Source organism: Oncorhynchus tshawytscha, linkage group LG18 (genome assembly GCF_018296145.1).
Source record: "Oncorhynchus tshawytscha isolate Ot180627B linkage group LG18, Otsh_v2.0, whole genome shotgun sequence".
Lineage (NCBI taxonomy): Eukaryota > Metazoa > Chordata > Actinopteri > Salmoniformes > Salmonidae > Oncorhynchus > Oncorhynchus tshawytscha.
The window spans coordinates 19458637-19480187 of NC_056446.1; the positions used below are offsets into that span (position 1 = coordinate 19458637).

Below are 21551 nucleotides of genomic sequence, written 5' to 3' on the forward strand. Positions count from 1 at the left end.
CCTTGAATGGGGACCAAGGCCACATATCTTAGATGTGATTCCATAGACATTAGCAGAAAGACAGAACAAGAATTGAATTTAAATGTTTTTAATATAATTTGTCCAGAAAATATATAGATCAGGAGATTAGTTTCTGAAATAAATGCAAAGTGCTATTTATGGAATGCTATAACATTGTAAATAACAACAGAACAGGTGATCAGAATAAAACACACATTTCAGTCTCTGGCAACTATTGAAAAAAATAAAACATATCTGATATTTTGTGCAATCATTTGATAACCACTCAGAGCTAGACTATGCCAGTGATCAAAACATAACTATCTGTGCTCTCCTCAACATTGATTCAGGAACAACCTTCACGAAATTGTCTTCTATTCACTCTTCTCAATTGGTCCATGGATCATTTCCTAACTCGAGAGTAAGTTGAGGAACACTTTTCTTCCCCATCTCATTGGTAGTAGTCATTGGGAGGCTTTACTGTACTATATTAGCCTGGTCACAGATCTGTTTGTGTAGTCTTGTCATATATCCTTCCTCCAGGATTTCATGGGGATCCTTTATCCTATTTGCAGGCAAAAATGCTTGATTTTGCTGCAGAAATTCTGACATTTTGCTTGGCAATATGCAATGATTTTGTCCAATTTGTCATGGAAATGCGCTGATCAGAGGAAAGGTTTGTTGACGTGTGGCTTGATTGAACCACATAATGCAGCAAAATGTGCGGTGATTGGTTGAAATTGCAAGCCCTATTTTTGTACTGCGGTGATGGGTCAGTTTTATGCGATAATATTGCAATGATTTTACTGTTTTAAGCAGAAATAGTGCGGTGATTGGTCAAATTTGCAAGCCCCTCGCATAGTATCGAGTTGCGATCGCAGAATCCTGGAGGGACTGTCATGGTCGTTGTCATGCCAAAACAGCACAAACAGATCTGTGACATGGCTAGAATCATTTCCAGATGTGTGTAAAAAGGCAGCTATGGCAGAGGATTCTCTATGGGCCTATCAGGAAGTAACTTCACATGTCAGTGCTATTGTAATACCAGTGCTCGCTGACCTATCATCTGGTGCCGTTTGGTAAACAGGAAAGGCAGATGTGCAGAGCGATCACTTCATCTTCTCCTGCATCTTGGTGAAGTTCTGGATGTCCTGGGCCATGAGTTCTGGCTCCTCCATGGCGGCGAAGTGTCCTCCTCGGGCCATGGGCGTGAAGGTCTTCAGCTCGCGGTACTTCTGCTGCACCCACAGCTTGGGGGTGTGCATCAGCTCGTTGGGGAAGCAGGCAAAACCGGTGGGCACGTGCACTGGCATCCTGGGTAGAGAGGGAGTGAATACGTGCAATAGTTAACCAAAACATAAATTGAGTTTGTCCTTTCTACTTCAACAGCATCACTTACCAGGACAAAGTTATTTATGTTCTTAAGGTGGAGCTCTTCGTGCTAGTTAGACTATTACACAGCACAAACATAGATATTCCATAGCAACATTCCACTAACTTTGAGTGTGGCTGGTCAAGACCCTTGCTGAAGTTCTCCTTGTAGAAGCGCATAGAGGAGATGATGCAGCCAGATGTCCAGTAGATCATCACGTTGGTCAGCAGGTCATCCAGACTGAACTTCCTGCAAGGAAAGAGAGGTGCTAAAAAAACACAGGCCATAAAACTGGACATGGTAATCTGATGAAGAAGCCTTTTGAATACTAACCAACTATCCTATTCTACAACAACGGCTGTGGTTCAGGTCTAAGACGTTCTACCTCGTAAGTCCTCCGTCATCCAGGTTCCTGAAGTCATGGTCAGTCCAGGTGGAGAACTTCTCCAAGATATAGGCAGCAAGACCCACCGGAGAATCATTCAACGCTCGACCTAATAGAAAGAGATCAGACATGATACAGCACAGTTTCTTATTCCTGGGCCTGGTCTATACAGAAGCAGCAGTTAAAGCTGTGTGTAGCCCAGAACGCTTCCCTATCTCTTACCCACAGTGTCAGGCTTGGTGGCCTGGATGTGCATGTATCCTGACTCCTTGACAGACTCCACCACTAGGTTCTGCACAACGGGGTAGATGCGCTGAATGTCGTGTTCGTTGAAGCCAAACAGCTTGGGGAAACTGCGGCCCAGCATTATAGACAAAACCACGGGCAGACCCGGTTTGGAGGGGGGAGCAAAGTTGAGATGTAAGCCTTTGATTATTCTGGGGCGAAAAAAATCAGAGAGGAAAGATGAAGTACAACAAACATTGAATCTGAGTCAAACTGAGGCTTTTTCACTTCCTATCATTCACCCATAACACATTATCATGTATTCTAAATCCCATAAATATGGAGGCAAACATAATATTGGATGTCTCCCATGGCTTAAGATAAGGTCTGGCCATATTTCTGTGTCTGTCTGTCTTACTTGGGCTCCAGCTGGGCCATGTTGGTAGTGACGATCCATCCCCAGTCTCCTCCATGAGCATAGAACTGTTGGAAGCCCAGTCTCTTCATCAGCTTGTGGAACACACGGGCCGCACACACAGAGTCAAAACCTGCAACATAAACAGAATCATTCATTTGAGAAAATGAATATAAAGTCACTGAATATCATGTTCATCTGGCAGAAATGCTTTGTTAGATTCAATGGGCTGGGCATATGTGACCCTTAACCTCAGACAGGACTCTAACCACTTACCTTTCTTATGTGGAGCCTCGGAGAAGCCGTACCCAGGGATGGAAGGACACACCACCTCAAACACGATGTCGTCTGGGTTGGAGGGTTGAGTCAGGAGGGGTATCATCCTGTAGAACTCGTAGAAAGAGCCTGGCCAGCCGTGCACCATGAGCAGAGGCACAGCAGTCACGCCCTCAGGGAGGTTCTTGGGCCGCACATGGACGTAGTGGACATCAATGCCTGAGACATCATCAAATCAAACTTTATTTGTCACATGCCGAATACAACAAGTATAGACTTCACCGTGAAATGCTTACTTACAAGCAGTGCAGTTCAAGAAGAAGAAAAATATTTACCAAGTAGACTAACACAAAAAGAATAACGAGGCTATATACAGGGGGCACAGGTACCGAGTCAGTGTGCGGGGGTACAGGCAGGTGGGGGCAAAGTGACTGCATAGGTAATAAAACAGCGAGTAGCAGCAGTGTACAAAATGGAGGAGGGGGGTCAATGTAAATTGTCCGGTGGTGGTTTTATGAATTGTTCAGCAGTCTTATGGCCTGGGGGTAGAAGCTGTTGAGGAGCCTTTTGGTCCTAGACTTGGCGCTCTGGTACCGATTGCTGTGCGGTTGCAGAGAAAACAGTCTATAACTTGGGTGACTGGAGTCTCTGACAATTTTATGGGCTTTCCTCTGACACCACCTAGTATATAGGTCCTGGATGGCAGGAAGCTTGGCCCAGTGTGCACTACACTCTGTAGTGCCTTACGGTCAGATGCCGAGCAGTTGACATACCAGGCGGTGATGCAACCGGTCAGGATGCTCTCGATGGTGCAGCTGTAGAACCGTTTGAGGATCTGGGGACCCATGCAAAATCTTTTGTCTCCTGAGGGGGAAAAGGTTTTTTCGTACCCTCTTCACGACTGTCTTGGTGTGTTTGGACCATGATAGTTCGTTGGTGGTGGACAACAAGGAACTTGAAACTCTCGACCCGTTCCACTACAGCCCTGTCGATGTTAATGGGGGCCTGTTCGGTGCTCCTTTTCTTGTAGTCCACGATCAGCTCTTTTGACTTGCTCACATTGAGGGAGAGGTTGTTGTCCTGGCACCACACTGCAAGTTCTCTGACCTCCTCCCTATAGGCCGTCTCATCGTTGTCGGTGATGTTGTTTCGTCAGCAAACTTAATGATGGTTTTGGAATCGTGTTTGGCCACGCAGTCATGGGTGAACAGGGAGTACAGCTGGAGAGTAAGTTACACACCTCTGAGGGGCCCCAGTGTTAAGGATCAGCGTGGCAGACGTGTTGTTGCCTTCCCTTACCACCTGGGGGCGGCCCGTCAGGAAGTCCAGGATCCAGTTGCAGAGGGAGGTGTTTAGTCCCAGGGTCCTTAGCTTAGTGATGAGCTTTGTGGGTACTATAGTGTTGAACACTGAGCTGTAGTCAATGAATAGCATTCTAACATAGGCGTTCCTTTTGACCAGGTGAGAAAAATAAGTGTGGAGTGCGATTGAGTCATCTGTGGATCTGTTGGGGCGGTATGTGAATTGGAGTGGGTCTAGGGTGTCTGGGAGGATGATGCTGATGTGAGTCATGACCAGCCTTTCAAAGCACTTCATGGCTACATGAGTGCCACAGAGCAGTAATCATTTAGGCAGGTTACCTTCTCTTCCTTGGGCATAGGGACTATGGTGGTCTACTTGATACATAGGTCAGAGGATGCTTGAATGAACCATAAGCCATTTCCTGGAGACTCCATTTGTTTGTTTTTTGTGTGTGCAAAGTTTCACGTAGACTTAGTTAGTTCGTTAGTTATGTTGTATTTACTGGCAGCCAATAGCTCTGCTTGTTCAGTCTCATCTTGTTCTATACATAACTGATAAATCTCTACACACCATCTCACCTTCAATGTTGGTTTTGTAATGTGGGAATTTGTTCAGTTTTTCCACTTGTCTCCTCCAGTCAAAGTCACGTCTCCAGTAGGTGACCACCTTCTGCAGATAGTGGGAGTTGAAGCCGTAGTTGAACTGGCTGTCCTCTAGAGAGGGGAAGGGTCGGGTCTGGTCTATTCGCCTGTACAGGTCCTGGGTGGAGCATTGAGCATGAGGTTCAACGAAAGACTGTTGCATAAGCCTTAACTCTCTAAGAGCTCGGCCCCCTAGGCCCATAATCCCCCACCTCACCTCCAACTCCTCGTCATCTGTTTGGACTGTGTAGGGGCGAATGCTGAGATCTTCTTCCCCAGCCATGGGAGTCCCCTCCCCCCACCAGCCATCTTCACTCTTCAGCTGATGCCTCTTACTCCTCTGCACCAGGAAGTAGACCACTCCTCCCACCACCAGGGCTAACAGAATCTCTGTAAACATGGTACTGCCTTCTGGGTTACCCAGTGAACAGAATAAACAAAATCGGGGACAGCAGACATGTTACAATGCACGCCTTTTATAATGCCATTCACTGTCCTTATATGTAATGCTTAGTAGTGAGTAAATGAATAGTTTTTGTTTGGAGGCTATGTGTAGCATGTTTTATAACAGAAAAATACAAATCGGCAACACCTGAAATGTATGGTTACCAGCACAACAGACTTGACTATTTTATCCATTATGCAAACAAATTGCTACTGAAAAATTATGACAATTGACCAGAGGTTTGCAGACAATGTGAAAAATAGAACAAAAGTACTGGAGCACTGTTGTTGCACAGAATTCTGTTCTGAAAGGATTAGGTAAAGAATGGAGTGGACAAGGCCCCATAGTAACAATTCATTGGGGTCAAAATGCATGACAAAGCTTTTCTCTAGCCGGCCTCTGATACCATAACTTTCATGGAGAACTTAGAAACATAGATCTGATTTCGTTGTGAGCATCTCTTTATTGATAGACATTACTTGTTTTTCACCTGACAGAAAGTTATATAAATATATCCTTACAGCAATTCAGAAAATAAATGTGTCCCTTTGGATCTTCCGATGACAAATTATAAAATGAAAGTAGTGAGCCCTAGAAGTTCCCTCCATGGGGGCCCAGACAAAACCTTTTTCTGGAACAAGCAGATGGCAACCAGCAAAAACAGGCCTGTGATGAGAGCTGACTGAGGTTGTACTACAAAATGCCTAGGGCAACACATTTACAATGGTGGCAACTTGGCATGCATAGTTAATACAACATAACTTGTCTGCTCTGCTATGGACCTGATTGTTGTCCAATACTGCAGCTGTTCCTAAAAACAGGTCCAGTTATGCACTAATCTGACTAGACAGGCAACCAATTGAAAAACAAAGATTGCATTGAGATGACTGGAATTACAAGTACGGTATGAAGCGTATTCAATGTTGAATCTATTCACAGATCATTCCTAACATATTTATATATTTCAGATAACAGTTGGGTAGGCCTACAATGGATATGCTACAATAACCAATATAAACAAGTAGGCTACCGTAGGCACTGCTTTCCAAAATTGTTACCAAATTACCCCAAAATATACTTAATTAAGGGGACATAGGCCTACTAATATTATTTTGTCAAATTCTAGCATTCCATTTCTATGCACGCACCGATATTTCGTCACAACAATCCAAACTTGACACCTTTCAACCGTGTATCATTAGTCTCAATATCCTACATGATTGATTAATACATTATCGATAAGAAAGACATATCGACCAAGAATACTTTTAGCGCTATTCTTTCAGGTATCATTAAAAGCAAGAGTTAATCTTACTTGTTGCTGTTCCACAAGATGCAGTGTCAATTCTCCCATCCGCCAGTTTAGTGTCGAAATAGAGACCAGTGGTTCGTGGGAAATGTAGTTCTTGTCTACTGGACTCAAACCAGTGCAAATTTTGGCCACGTTCAGTCAAACATTCTCGAACTTTGCAGATAGAAATTCCACGAATAGAGCTGACGTGATTCCTTATTCTCCATGTCAGAAGCATGTTTGTTCTACATAGACTATTTCTATTATGAACGTTATAACAATGTATACCGACTCTACACACACATATAATCATCATATAAGCTGCTGCTATTCTGTTGATCTAAAATCCTGCCTAGTCACCTTACCCCTATACATATATATAGCTCTGCAACCTGGTCTCAGACTAGACGTAACATAGTAAGAGTAAATCCGGGACACTCAAATTGGTATGATATGTTATGTTTGGTATGGTTACGTAAGACAGGTGGTTACTTAATGCAAAAAGGGTGATTGGTCGGGATGGATACAGGGCGTATAATGCAAACGTCTATCAACTGAAAGGTTACAAGTTTGAATCTCATCATAGACAAGTTTAGAATTTCAGCAACTTTTCAACTACTTACTAGTTTTTAGCTACTTTGCAACTACTTGATGTTAGCATGCTAGCTAAGCCTTCCCAAACATCTACGGACGACTTTAGCATTTTAGCTAATTAGCGACTTTCAACTACTTACTACTTTTTAGCTACTTAGCATGTTAGCTAACCCTTCACCTTACCTTAACCCTTTTAGCTAACCCTTAGCCTAACTCCTAAACTTAAGCCTAGCTTTAACCCTATCCCCTAACCTAACTAACATTAGCTACCTAGTTCAAATTCGTAATATATACATTTTGCAAATTCGCAACATCATACTAAATGAGTGGTGGACATCCACAAATGAATACATACTATTCGAAACGTAACATGTCATACTAAATGGAGTGTCTTGGATTTAAGTACAGAATAATAGGAAATGTTCTGACAGAACTATAGATCCAGTACCCCCCCTGCACATTGTACGTATGGTACTGGAACTGACCCTGTATATAGTATGTTTGCTTACTTTATCGTGTTTCTATTTCTTATTCATATCGCTTGTGTTTTTGTTCTGCCTTATTTTTAATATTACATTGTTATTGATTACTGCATTGTTGGGGTTAGAGTTTGCAAGAAAGGCATTTCACTGTACTTGTGGATGTGACATTAAATCTTGAAATGTCCCCCAAAAAAACATGCTACACAAGGTGGGCTCTATTTGTGTTAGTAAAATCAATCATACGAGAACTGTCGACGGAAAAGCTTTTATGCGCAAATATTGATATAACAACCATCATATCGAAGTAAACTTGGGAGTCACGCAATGTCATGTGTGGTCCTCCCACTACAACTCATCCGGAAAGCTACAGATTAAATAAATTGTGAACTTCACAGCGTGGTGAAAGGGCAAGGTGATGAGCTTGATGCTCCTTTCCAAAAAATTGTGACGGTTTTATTCTGGTGACATGATCATCGATGCTTGGCTGCCGTTTGACAAATAAAATAATCCATAATAATCTCATCATGTAGGTGATGTATCTGCGTGCTGTTGGCCATATAACACAAAACAACAAATTGTGAGAGAACCATCGGTACAGCCCCCGCAATTTTTTTTTTCAAAAATAAAAAAAATCGATGGAAACCCATTTAACGTGTTAAGAAATATATATAAAAAAAAGGTAGATGGGAATTTAACCACAAAATGTATTTGTGCACTACAGCGCCTTCAGAAAGTATTCAGACCACTTGACTACTATAAATTGTTACGTTACAGCCTTATTCTAAAATTGATTACATAAAAAAAATCCTCAGCAATCTACACACAATCCCCCATAATGACAAAGCAAAAACAGGTTTAGACATGTTTACAAATGTATTAAAAAAAACATACCTTATTTATAAAAGTATTCAGACCTTTTGCTATGAGACTCAATGTAGCTTAGGTGCATCAGATTTCCATTGATAATCCTTGAGATGTTTCTACAACTTGATTGGAGTCCTCTCGTGGTAAATTCAATTGATTGGACATGATTTGGAAAGACACACAGTTGTCTATATAAGGTCCCACAGTTGACAGGGCATGTCAGAGCAAAGACTAAGCCATGAGGTCGAAGGAATTGTCCGTAGAGCTCCGAGACAGGATTGTGTCAAGGCACAGATCTGGGGAAGGGTACCAAAAATCTATGCAGCATTAAAGGTCCCCAAGAACACAGGAGCCTCCATCGTTCTTAAATGGAAGAAGTTTGGAACCACCAAGACTCTTCCTTGAGCTGGCCGCCTGGCCAAACTGAGCAAATGGGGGAGAAGCGCCTTGGTCAGGGAGGTGACCAACCCGATGGTCACTGACAGAGCTCCAGAGTTCCTCAACCATCTCCGCAGCACTCCACCAATCAGGCCTTTATGGTAGAGTGGCCAGACAGAAGCCACTCCTCAGTAAAAGGCACGACAGAACACTTTGAGTTTGCCAAAAGGCACCTAAAGACTCTCAGACCACGAGGAACAAGATTCTCTGGAGGCCTGAATGCCAAGCGTCACATCTGGAGGAAGCATCATGTTTTTCAGAGGCAGGGACTGGGAGACAAGTCAGGATCGAGACAAAGATGAACAGAGCAAAGTACAGATATCCTTGATGAAAACCTGCTCAAGACCTGACTGGGTCGAAGGTTCACCTTCCAACAGGACAACGACACTAAGCACACAGCCAAGACAACGCAGGAGTCCCTTCAGGAAAAGTCTCGGAATGTCCTTGAGTGGCCCAGTCAGAGCTCAGACCGAATCAAACATCTCCGTAGAGACCTGAAAATAGCTGTGCAGCGACACTCCCCTTCCAACCGGACAGACCTTGAGAGGATCTGCAGAGAATGGGAGAAACTCCCCAAATACAGGTGTGCCAAGCTTGTAGTGTCATACCCAAGAAGACTCAAGGCTGTAATCACTGCATTAGGTGATTCAACAAAGTACTGAGTAAAGGGTCTTTTTTTTTTTTAAACAACTACTTTTGCTTTGTCATTATGGGCTATTGTGTAAATTGATGAGGGGGAAACAAATCTATTTAATCCATTTTAGGAGTCTGAATACTTTCAGATTGCACTCTCACCACAGTCTTATCTGCTTCTACATCTGCATTACTTGCGGTTTGGGGTTTTAGGCGGGGTTTCTGTATAACACTTTGACATCTGCTGTAAAAAGGGCTTTATAAATATTTGATTGAATTTGATGGTGGGAAATTGGACATTGTTTTTAATGGAGATTTACAAACATTTGCATGAAAATCTGTCACCAATTGGATGGAAACCTACGTAGCTAGTGACCTGGTTTGGAGACAAATTATTTTCAATGATTAAATAATGTCCAAAAATCTGGCATTCTTGATGAATAAAGATAAATCTGAAGACATTCAGGAGGGCCGTTGTTATGGCAGCTTGATCAGCAGCGATATGGGGAGACATTGACATTTAATCATACATTAAAATCAATCTTTCAGAAAGTTGATAGATGTTGGCTGTTGAGGTATATAAACATTTATTGAGTAATGCAATAATATGCAAAGTTGACTAAGTGGCATTTGAGACATTGTTCTCTCACTGAACTAGCAATCAAAAGGACCTGCTTCATTCATGGTCACCTCAACATGGTCATGAACATTTCTTCTTGTGGAAATGGACATTTTAAAAAAGCATAACAAAAATAAATCTAACCATATAAATAAATAGACATGCGTCTCTCCATCTTAAAACTGAAAATAAATACAAGCTCTTTAAAAGAACTCCAGCAAATACCTCTTCACAGCACCGAAGGTTACGCTCGCCATTTTCATTTTTGATTCCACCAACCCTCCCATTTCCCCTCCCTTCCTTCTCTCTCACGATACAGTCATTCCAGCTCTGTTCTCTTCCATTGTTTGTAATATTAACAAACCACAGTACAGACTCAAAAGAGAGTTAACACAACTAAGGGGTTCAGTCCGTTTCCATGGCACCACTTTCCTTGGACACCATAAGCCTCATCAGTTTGCCATGCAGTTTCTCGATCTTCTTCACGTCCTGGGCCTGGTCCGTCTTGTATTGTAAACACTGCAATGGAACAGAATGAGTCGTGGATTAGGTAGAGGGAAACAGACACGAGGCAAATATTTTATATACAAAAATAAACATGTCTCAAAAGTCTTCTAAGCAACTGCTTAGTTTGCCTAATAGAGCTCCACAGTAGTGTTGTCATATTACCCATTAAACCTAGCGGTTAAACAGGAATATGGTTCCAATCGTGATTAGGATTAGGCCTGGCTCTTAGTCAGCGTTCCAATTCACCCCAAAGGTGTTTGATAGGGTTGAGGTCAGAGCTCTGTGCAGGCCAGTCAAGTTCTTCCACACTGATCGACAAACCATTTCTGTATGGACCCCGCTTTGTGCATGTCATGCTTAAACAGGGAAGGGCCTTCCCCAAACTGTTGCCAAAAAGTTGGAAGCACAGAATCGTCTCATTGTAGCATTAAGATTTCCCTTCACTGGAACTAAAAACAGCCCCAGACAATTATTCTTCCTCCAATACACTTCACAGTTGGCACTACTGTAGTCGGGCAGTTAACGTTTACCTGGAATCCGCCAAACTCAGATTTGTCTGTCGGACTGCCAGATGGTGAAGAGTGATTCAATACTCCAGAGAACAAGCTTCCACTGGTCCTGAGTCCAATAGCTGCGAGCTTTACACCACTCCAGCCGACACTTGGCGTTGCACATGGTGATCTTAGGCTTGTGTGCGCCTGCTCGGCCATGGAAACACATTTCATAAAGCTCCTGATTAACAGTTATTGTGTTGACTTCCTTCCAGAGGCAGTTTGGAACTCGGTAGTGAGTATTGCACCGGAGGACAGGTGATTATTTAAAAAAAATGTTACACACTACGTGCTTCAGCACTCGGCGGTCCCTTTCTGTGAGCTTGTATGGCCTACCACTTTGCGGCTAAGTCATTGTTGCTCCTAGAGGTTTCCACTTCACAATAACAGCACTTACAGTTGACCGGGGCAGCTCTAGCAGGCCAGAAATATGAAGAACTGACTTGTTGGAAAGGTGGCATCCTATGACAGTGTCACGTTGAAAGTAACCGAGCTCTTCAGTAAGGCCATTCTACTGCCAATGTTTGTCTCTGGAGATTGCATGGCCGTGTGCCCTATTCTATACACCTGTCAGCAACAGGTGTGGCTGAAATAGCTGAAGCTACTAACGTGAAGGGGTGCTTTTGTATATACAGTCCAAATGAACGTGATTTCAACATTCTGACTTGTAATGGGACTGTTCGGAAATGTTGAGCCTCCATGTTAGATACATGTAAGTCTTCCACTCTCTGATTCTTAACAGGGACTAGTGGTTGGTGTAATGTAGGATACAGACGTGCACAGTGAACAGACCGTGTTCTCTTGAACATACCACTGCATCATCGGTGACTTTGATGCGAAGGTTGCCATCACAGTGTCTGTATTTGATAACCACCCTGACCTGCATTAAAAAGGAGGGAGAAGAGAATATTTTACAAACGTTAGCTAACTCGTTTCAACAAAGGCAACTGAAAAGACCTTAAACCTGTTTGAATTTAAATAATATGCAACAAACAGAGCTACATGTATTACGTGGTTGATTATCTTAATAGTACTCAGACTTCAACAGTTGACTAACCTTACTATTAGGCCATTTATAGTTTTTCCTTCCTATTCACATTTGCCAGCATATTTAAACGTTAACAGTTGGCTTCTCGTAAACTGTCTGCATTGCTTGAAAACGGCAAGCTAACAAAGTAGCTAACAGTAGTTAGCTATCCTGGCTGCTCCTCGAGACTGCATGGCCCTCCAGCGGTGATGGTTATTATGGGCTAGCACATTTATTTGTGCTGGGACATAACCATTACTAAATAAATGTTGCTAGGTAACGTTAGCTAGTTCCTGTAGCTGACAAAGTTTTAAACTTCATGGTTACCTTCATTGGTGCTGTCAGATATAGTTTTTCTGCTGCACGGGCGAACTCTTCCCATGTTTGATAATAAGGCATAATCCTTGTGCATAAGAAGTTAATTCCAAAAGAAAAACTGTTGAAGACGGCCTGTTAGGTTGAGCAACTTCTTAAAAACCACATCAGCGAACTACCAGGTAGAAAAGAACCGATGTATATAAACGTCTGCGATTGGACGAGCGCTCTAAAGACCAATCACAGAGCACAATACTGTGGAGTTCAAGGTATGTCGTAAATCTAGAAAATATTCTACTTAGCTACGAGACATGATACTCCTCCAGAGAGAAGCCCAGTCTTTGCTGCTTTACACTCATGGCTATACACTCATGGAGGCCTTCACGCATCAGCCAGTAGATGGCAGAAATAGTTATGTTTTTTCAAGAGCGCAAGAAGGGCGCTTTCATTAGAAAGTGAACATAGCAGAAATGAATAAAATTAGATTTCATTCTTCTTGACAAAAAATATATTATTCTCAACAGTATAAGAAATTCAACTAAATTTCACGTTTCATTGAAAAGTGGCCTATTTGACAACAAACCAAAGAGATTTGACAAGCAAAAGCAGTCCATAGACCTATTTGATTATTGATTAAATATACAGTACCAGTCAAAAGTTTGGACACACCTACTCATTCAAGGGTTTCTTTATTTTTACTATTTTAGTAATAGTGAAGCCATCAAAACTATGAAATAACACATATGGAATCATGTAGTAACCCAAAAAGTGTTAAACAAATCAAAATCTATTTAATATTTGAGATTCTTTAAAGTAGCTGTCATCCACCCTTTGCCTTGATGACAGCTTTGCACACTGGATCCTGGACTTCTTGACGGGCTGACCCCGGGTGGTGAGGGTAGGCAACATTGCCTCCGCCACGCTGACCCTCAACACAGGGGCCCCACAGGGGTGTGTGCTTAGTCCCCTCCTGCACTCCCTGTTCAACCACGTACGACTCCAACACCATCGTCAAGTTTGCTGACGACCAGCGACGATGAGTCAGCCTACAGGGAGGAGGTCAGTGACCTGGCAGTGTGGTGCCAGAACAACAACCTCTCTCTCAATGTCAGTAAGACCAAGGAGTTGATTGTGGACTACAGGAAACAGGGAGGAGAGCACACCCCCATCCACATTGACGGGGCAGCAATGGAGCATGGTCCTAACAAGTTTGGTATGGGCTCTCAAATCCTCCACAGCTGTACCATTGAGAAAATTTTGACTTGCTGTATCACTGCCTGGTATGGCAATAGCAATACCCTTAATAGCATGGCCCTACAGAGGGTGGTGTGGACAGGACATGGATCGAACCCCAGGCTGTAGTGACACCACAGCACTGCGATGCAGTGCCTTAGACCACTGCGCCACTCAGGAGGCCTCATTTAACACACTTTAAATGGTTTAGATAGTTATCACAGTGTAAATAGCTATTTATAATTCAATAGGCTATTACTCTTGCTCCCCAGACCAGGTGAAATTGAACTTGAATGAGAAATCAAATAGCCCACTGAATCTCTAGGCCAGTAAGTATTTTCTGTCTCTGAGATAGATGTGTCTTCTCTCTTCCAGAAGCAGGTTGTTGTTTATTAGAATGAGTCTTGTTCTGGAGGCAGAACTGAGCAATTTCTGCTAGATGGGCTATATTGTAAAAATTCTTGAAAACAAAAATGTGGTTTTTGGACTTATGGAGCGTGCTTAACGTTGTGGTTAGGGTTAGGTTTCAAATCAGTTGAATGACTTTGTGGCTGCCGCTTTGCAGAGCTGCCTCAAGAACAAGTTAAATTACGAAAAATAACGCTAACCTGCCTTCCAGGATTTACAAAAAAATGCACAATAAACTGTTTTGTTCTCCTTTTTTTGCAAGGGGTACTTGCTATCAAAAAATCGAGGGGGTGTGGCCTGGTATGTTCTGTACGTCTCCACGTAGTTGAGAACCGCTTTGCGTCAGTGTTGTAGCTTTGCGTCAGTGTTGAACCAGAGACGGGGATCCCAGCTGCACGTTGTCGCTGTATGAGACAACTGCAGTCTCGCAGTAGCGAAAACCATATACTTTTTCCCCCGTCTTTTCTTTCATTAGAATTTCGTAAACGGTGGCGCGATGCACTCGATCATGTAGGATAAATACTTTTTACATTTTCATTTTTCTTTTTTTTTTTAATACTATACTGGATGTAACTACGAGCCTCTTTCATACCGCGGCGTTCCATTGATATTATTTTGTGGCATATTTAAGTGCGAACTTTCTGAAAACCATTGCAAGATAAGTCATCAGTTAAATAACTTATTTGAAGCCCTTGACGAAGACCCTGTTCTGTGAGGGCACTGTGACTGAATCATGAGGTGAGTAATGATCTAAGTCTTGATTAAAAACATTGAAGCAACATGATGCGAACATTTTATATTACATTCACACAGGTAACTTTTTGAGAGGCTATATGTCCAACAAACTTTCCAACCGGATGCGATCAAATGCAGGTTATTTGGTCGTTTAAATATAGGAAAAATTGTATTCTATTTTGCATATACAGCAAATTGCAGTGCAGCAATGTCGATGTGGATCTTGTCTCGTTGAATGTAAAATAGCAAGGCATGCAGTGCTCAATTGTATTATCAGTGGCTGCTACAGAGCTGACTGAAAAACACATTTGTTTTTTTATTTCAAACTGTGTCACACGCCTCCAGAAAGAAACATTTGCCCAGTTGTTGCAATCAATTCAGTAACGGGTAGGAGCAATAACCGCAAGTTGAATGGTTAAACCGAGGCTAATTGACCAGTGTACTTTCAGTCAACATGAATGTCAATTTGATCATAGCAATTTCCCATGCATATTGACAAAAAAAAAGACCCGTGGAAATGTTGCTAGGGTTGTATTCTACGTGCAATGGGCTTTAATTCATTGTGGATTTTTTTTTTCGCTGGTTAGACATTTTGGGATTATTCACGACGATAATGAATATAATTTATTTGATGTCACATTAATTCAAACATCCGTTTTTTTCGTTGATGTTGACAATTGCATAGGGGTATGACGGTTTATTACGCAGGGCTTACGCACTAACTGATTTGTGCCTAAAAAAAAATACATGAAATTGCATTGAACACATTTAATATCACACAATTCAAAACCTGTATATAATATGTATGATGATTTCATTCTTAACGTTTTATTGGTCCTCTAAGGTCGTTCTTCCACCTATGTCACACTTGACTTGCTGATGATGACCACTGCACTTAGGTGTCCCATGTCGCTGCAGTGCAGGTGTGTAGTTTACTGTAACCCCTGGATGAAACAAACATCTCAGATTTGCACGTTATAGTATACAATATTTACTCTTCCTCTATTTAAATGGGTTATGTTGCCGATACAGATGTTTATAAATATGACAGCTTTGTGGCTGTTTGAAAAGGGCTCTCGTCGCGTTGCAACACACTCATCACAGTGTAGTGGAGGGAGTTGTCTGTGGGCTAGGGAGAGTTCAGATGTCAAGGCTTGGTCCACAGGCAGAGGGTGAAACACTAGGGTGACCCCTAGTCAGATCCATTACTCAATATGGCGGGGGCGTGGGGCGGATGAGGCCCCTCGAGAGAAAGGCCTAAATGAGGCCAGCTGCTGGCATCTCTCCACTAGACCAAGCCTCATCTAACAATGACTCTGGCTGCTCCAAGGAACTCCAGCGCTGCTGCAATTCTCAAATATATATGTCTTTTTATCCATCTTGCTGATTGGTGATCACATTACTTATTGGAAATAGTAAATCGCTAGGTTTCCATCCAATTGGTGACAGATTTTCATGCGAATATTCTAAAATCTGCATAAAACAATATGCACATATTACCATCAAACTGGCTATTTGCGGATTAAAGACTCTGCGTGATGACGTAGTGCACACAAAAAATTACTTTTGAAGTTAACTTCCCATGTGCCGAATAAAAATAAAACAAAGTTAAATGGGTTTCCATCACATTGTCAACTCTACTGATGGTTTTGTCACAACTGTTGCGTTATATAGCACGTGCGCTCTAACCAACAGCTCACAGATACAGTGCGAGTAGGCTACCTACATGAGATTATGGATAAGAGCGAGATTATCTTTATTTGTCAAACAGCAGCCAAGCATCAATCGTCATGTCACTAGAATAAGACCCCCAAACTCATCACCGTGCACTTTCACCCCACTGTGAAGTTCATCACAATCACAAATCTGTTGCCTAATAAACTGCATGGTTTCCCGGGTCATAGTGGGAGGACGACACAATATATCACCGCGTGACTCCAAATTTACTTTGATATCACAGTTATATCAGTATTTGAGCATAAAGGCGTTTCCACGGCCGTTTCTCGCATTATTTATTTTACAGACACAAAAAGATCCCACCATGTCGAACGAACAAATTATCTGTTGACATTTATAAAATTGTTTCCGCATTTCCTTTTTCCAAAAAAAAGTCTGATTTTTTTCATGCGTCAAGTAATTCATCCGCATGGAATGGTTGGATGGAGACCTGGTGAGTGATAGGTAATGGTGGGTGAAATTGAAATAGTCCTTTCTATTTTGATTCATTAGACAACAAAGATCAGTGTCAAAAGGGGGGCTAGGCTATTAGATGTGCCTGGTGGGTTTGTTCAACAGGTGGGAGGTGGTTGCTTGGGTTGACTGCTAGGCCAAGAGGCCAAGTTGCTGGCCTGACTGACTCATGACCATTTGTTGGTGTGTGTGTCGGGACAGACAGACAGCATGGGAGTTGTCTTTCTCCATGTCAACTGATCAGTCACTATAAGCCCAAAGACCTGTCAACATAAGACCCCTTTCCTATGTCAGTGATGAAACCTGAACCGTCTGTTCCTTTAAAATTCCTCCCCCATGATGTTCTAAAATAGAGCCCCCAGTCAGTTATGCATCATGGGAACTGAAGCACACTTGACGTTTTATCGCTCCTGGTTTCACGGTGAAGCAGCAGGCTGTGATGTGTCACAGTAACATCCTCTGACAGCCCTTTCCTTTTGAGGAGCCTGTTACATTTACACGGATCCTGAGAAATAACAGCTGTGGAAATGCTGCTGCTATTTTTTTGTTTACATTTCTTGTTCAGGTTTTCCTGATGACTGCCACAATTGTATTCAGCCTCTGGATTCTGAACGGACTGGAGTAACCCTCCGAACAAAAAATAATTTAGTCCAAGTTTGTCTTGAGCCTAGCGATGCAAGTGGCTCATCAGACAGCAGTCAATAGGGATGAAGTGTGTGTGTGTGTGTCCACAGTCAGCCGTGAGCGAGTGGAAAACCCGGGCTTAATCCCAGATAGTGTGACCATGCAGTAATAATTGGACGTAATTTGTCTGTTTCATTTGATAGGGGACTGTCATAAAACGGTGGCATGAGTCTTCGGAGTAGGATGTGAGGAAAAAGTTATGGTGCTCCAATGATTTATTTTGTCAATTTTCTCCGATTCTATCATCCACCTGATCCTCCACCCTCTGAACTCTGCTTTTCTCATCCCCCTCTACCTCCAGCTCTCTATCTGACAGACCATCCCTTATTGCTCAAATTTCTCCTCTGTTCACCAATAAACTGCAAACCAGCCTTTCTGTAAGCATTTTTTGGGGGGGCTCTATCTGATGTCATTGCAGAGGAGTTTCATCTTTCACTCTGTGCACTTCACTTATCTCTGAGTGATTGTTCGTCCAAGCAAAGTGGACCCAGGAGAGAACTAATCACCACAGTGTTTCATCTCCCAGGATTAGGGCTGATTTACAGGAGACAAGTGATTTTGTGCTCAAATATGGTTACGTAATGTTTAATCCACTGACTGCGTTAAAACATTTTCGTCTGGTGTGTTTCCCCTCCTACCTGTTGTGTGTGAATCTAAGTTTAACTGGGTGTAAGTAAGCTGCTCTGTCTTTGTGTGTGTGCGTGTGTGTACACATTTTACTATACTTGTGAGTACCAGAAATCCTCACAAGAATACTAAACCAACTCAAATTCAGAGAAGTGAGGACATTATGCCAGTTGTCAATTGTAAAAAGCTTATTTTAGTGTTAAGGTTAGAATTAGGGTTAGTTTCGGAGGAAACACCTGGCGACCTAGTCAGCGTCTCCCTCTGAGCTCTCTCTCTCTCTCTGAGCTCTCTCTCTCTCTGAGCTCTCTCTCTCTGAGCTCTCTCTCTCTCTGAGCTCTCTCTCTCTCTGAGCTCTCTCTCTCTCTGAGCTCGCTCTCTCTGAGCTCGCTCTCTCTCTGAGCTCTCTCTCTCTCTGAGCTCTCTCTCTCTGAGCTCTCTCTCTCTCTGAGCTCGCTCTCTCTGAGCTCTCTCTCTCTGAGCTCTCTCGCTCTCTCTCTCTGCTCGCTCTCTCTCTCTCTCTCTGAGCGCTCTCTCTCTCTCTCAGCTCTCTCTCTCTCTGAGCGCTCTCTCTCTCTCTGAGCGCTCTCTCTCTCTCTGAGCGCTCTCTCTCTCTCTGAGCGCTCTCTCTCTCTCTGAGCTCTCTCTCTCTCTCTCTGAGCGCTCTCTCTCTCTCTCTCTCTCTGCTCTCTCTCTCTCTGAGCTCTCTCTCTCTCTGAGCTCTCTCTCTCTGAGCTCTCTTGCTCTCTCTCTCTGAGCTCTCTTGCTCGCTCTCTCTCTCTCTGAGGTCGCTCTCTCTCTCAGCTAGCTCACTCACTCTCTCTCTCTCTCTCTGAGCTCTCTCGCTCTCTTTCTCTCTGATCTCGCTCGCTCTCTCTCTCTAAGCTCGCTCTGTCTCTCTCTCAGCTCGCTCGCTCTCACTCTCTGAGCTCACTCGCCCGATCTCTGATCTCTTTCTGATCTTTCTCGCTCGCTCTCTGAGCACGCTTGCTCTCTCTCGCTCGCTCTCTGAGCTCTCTCTCTCTCTCTCTGAGCTCTCTCTCTCTGAGCTCTCTCTCTCTCTCTGAGCTCTCTCTCTGAGCTCTCTCTCTGAGCTCTCTCTCTCTCTGAGCTCGCTCGCTCTCTCTCTGAGCTCTCTCTCTCTCTCTCTGAGCTCGCTCGGCTCTCTCTCTCTCTGAGCCCTCTCGCTCTCTCTCTCTCTGAGCTCACTCTCTCTCTCTCTCTCTGAGCTCGCTCTCTCTCTCTCTGAGCCCTCTCTCTGAGCTCTCTCTCTCTCTCTCTGAGTCTCTCTCTCTCTGAGCTCTCTCTCTCTCTGAGCTCCTCTCTCTCTCTCTGAGCTCTCTCTGAGCTCTCTCTCTCTCTCTCTCTGAGCTCTCTCTCTGAGCTCTCTCTCTCTCTGAGCTCTCTCTGTCTCTCTCTCTCTCTGAGCTCGCTCTCTCTCTCTCTCTCTGAGCTCTCTGAGCTCTCTCTCTCTCTCTCTCTCTGAGCTCTCTCTCTCTCTCTCTCTCTCTCTCTCTCTCTCTGAGCTCTCTCTCTCTCTGTGCTCTCTCTCTCTCTCTCTCTCTCTCTGAGCTCTCTCTCTCTCTCTCTCTCTGAGCTCTCTCTCTCTCTCTCTGAGCTCTCTCTCTCTCTCTCTGAGCTCGCTCTCTCTCTCTCTCTGAGCTCGCTCTCTCTCTCTCTCTGAGCTCGCTCTCTCTCTCTCTGCTCTCTCTCTGAGCTCGCTCTCTGAGCTCTCTCTCTGCTCTCTCTCTCTCTCTGAGCTCGCTCTCTCTCTGAGCTCGCTCTCTCTCTCTCTCTCTCTGAGCTCGCTCTCTCTCTCTCTCTCGCTGAGCTTCTCTCTCTCTCTCTGAGCTCCTCTCTCTCTCTGTTCTCTCTCTCTCTCTCTGAGCTCGCTCTCTCTCTGAGCTTGCTCTCTCTCTCTCTGAGCTCTCTCTGGCTTGCTCTCTCTCTCTGCTCTCTCTCTCTCTCTGAGCTCGCTCTCTCTCTCTCTCTGGCTCGCTCTCTCTCTCTCTGAGCTCTCTCTCTCTCTCTCTGGGCTCTCTCTCTCTCTCTGAGCTCTCTCTCTCTCTCTGGGCTGCTCGCTCTCTCTGAGCTCGCTCGCTTTCTCTCTCTGAGCCCTCTCGCTCTCTCTCTCTCTGAGCTCTCTCTCTCTGAGCTCTCTCTCTCTCTGAGCTCGCTCTCTCTCTCTCTCTGAGCTCGCTCTCTCTCTCTCTGAGCTCGCTCTCTCTCTCTCTGAGCTCGCTCTCTCTCTCTCTGAGCTCGCTCTCTCTCTCTCTCTGAGCTCGCTCTCTCTCTCTCTCTCTGAGCTCGCTCTCTCTCTCTCTCTCTGAGCTCGCTCTCTCTCTCTCTCTCTCTCTCTCTCTGAGCTCGCTCTCTCTCTCTCTCTCTGAGCTCGCTCTCTCTCTCTCTCTCTCTCTCTGAGCTCGCTCTCTCTCTCTCTCTGAGCTCGCTCTCTCTCTCTCTCTGAGCTCGCTCTCTGAGCTCTCTCTCTGAGCTCTCTCTCTCTCTCTGAGCTCGCTCTCTCTCTCTCTGAGCTCGCTCTCTCTCTCTCTGAGCTCGCTCTCTCTCTCTGAGCTCGCTCGCTCTCTCTCTCTGAGCTCGCTCTCTCTCTCTCTCTCTCTGAGCTCGCTCTCTCTCTCTCTGAGCTCGCTCTCTCTCTCTGAGCTCGCTCTCTCTCTCTCTCTGAGCTCGCTCGCTCTCTCTCTCTCTGAGCTCGCTCTCTCTCTCTCTCTCTGAGCTCGCTCTCTCTCTCTCTCTGAGCTCGCTCTCTCGCTCTCTCTCTCTCTGAGCTCGCTGAGCTCGCTTGCTCTCTCGCTCTGGGCTCGCTCGCTCTCTCTCTCAGCTCGCTCGCTCTCTCTGAGCTCGCTCGGTTTCTCTCTCTGAGCTCGCTTGCTCTCTCTCTCTCTGAGCTCGCTTGCTCTCTCGCTCTCTGAGCTCGCGCTCTCTCTCTCAGCTCGTTCGCCCGCTCTCTCTCTTTGAGCTCGCTTGCTCTCTCTCTCTCTGAGCTCGCTCTCTCTCTCTCTCTGAGCTCTCTCTCTCTGAGCTCGCTCTCTCTCTGAGCTCGCTCTCTCTCTCTGAGCTCTCTCTCTCTCTGCTCGCTCTCTCTGAGCTCGCTCTCTCTCTCTGAGCTTGCTCTCTCTCTCTCTGAGCTTGCTCTCTCTCTCTGAGCTTGCTCTCTCTCTCTCTGAGCTTGCTCTCTCTCTCTCTGAGCTTGCTCTCTCTCTCTCTGAGCTCGCTCTCTCTCTCTCTGAGCTCGCTCTCTCTCTCTGAGCTTGCTCTCTCTCTCTCTCTGAGC

The 21551-nt window shown here is 44.3% G+C and overlaps 2 protein-coding genes across 2 annotated transcripts; both read right to left on the minus strand.

The window, feature by feature from the left end:
- Positions 1-72: 72 nt before the first annotated feature.
- Positions 73-6680, minus strand: LOC112261919 (epoxide hydrolase 1). Its single transcript, XM_024437561.2, has 9 exons — positions 6377-6680; positions 4834-5027; positions 4554-4734; positions 2674-2892; positions 2401-2530; positions 1980-2194; positions 1758-1866; positions 1499-1621; positions 73-1314 (listed from the first exon to the last, which is right to left on the minus strand). Exons 1-9 carry the CDS (start codon positions 6666-6668, stop codon positions 1110-1112), a joined length of 1668 nt encoding a protein of 555 aa, XP_024293329.1. The 5' UTR covers positions 6669-6680; the 3' UTR covers positions 73-1109.
- A 3251-nt stretch (positions 6681-9931) lies between these two features.
- Positions 9932-12714, minus strand: LOC112219793 (signal recognition particle 9 kDa protein-like). The gene is made up of 3 exons (XM_024381301.2): positions 12395-12714; positions 11852-11920; positions 9932-10501 (listed from the first exon to the last, which is right to left on the minus strand). The coding sequence occupies exons 1-3, from the start codon at positions 12464-12466 to the stop codon at positions 10388-10390; spliced, it is 255 nt and encodes an 84-aa protein (XP_024237069.1). The 5' UTR covers positions 12467-12714; the 3' UTR covers positions 9932-10387.
- Between the last annotated feature and the right edge of the window lie 8837 nt (positions 12715-21551).

Excerpts from the sequence above, each read along its gene's own strand:
- LOC112219793 (XM_024381301.2), bottom strand. The coding sequence starts at position 12,466 with ATGCCTTATTATCAAACATGGGAAGAGTTCGCCCGTGCAGCAGAAAAA. Across the intron at positions 11,921-12,394 it reads ATCTGACAGCACCAATGAAG|GTCAGGGTGGTTATCAAATA; the intron begins GTAACCATGAAG and ends TTTTTAATGCAG. Across the intron at positions 10,502-11,851 it reads AAGTCACCGATGATGCAGTG|TGTTTACAATACAAGACGGA; the intron begins GTATGTTCAAGA and ends GTTCCATTGCAG.
- LOC112261919 (XM_024437561.2), bottom strand. The coding sequence starts at position 6,668 with ATGATGATTATATGTGTGTGTAGAGTCGGTATACATTGTTATAACGTT. Across the intron at positions 4,735-4,833 it reads CAGATGACGAGGAGTTGGAG|GACCTGTACAGGCGAATAGA; the intron begins GTGAGGTGGGGG and ends TGCTCCACCCAG. Across the intron at positions 1,867-1,979 it reads CACCAAGCCTGACACTGTGG|GTCGAGCGTTGAATGATTCT; the intron begins GTAAGAGATAGG and ends TCTTTCTATTAG.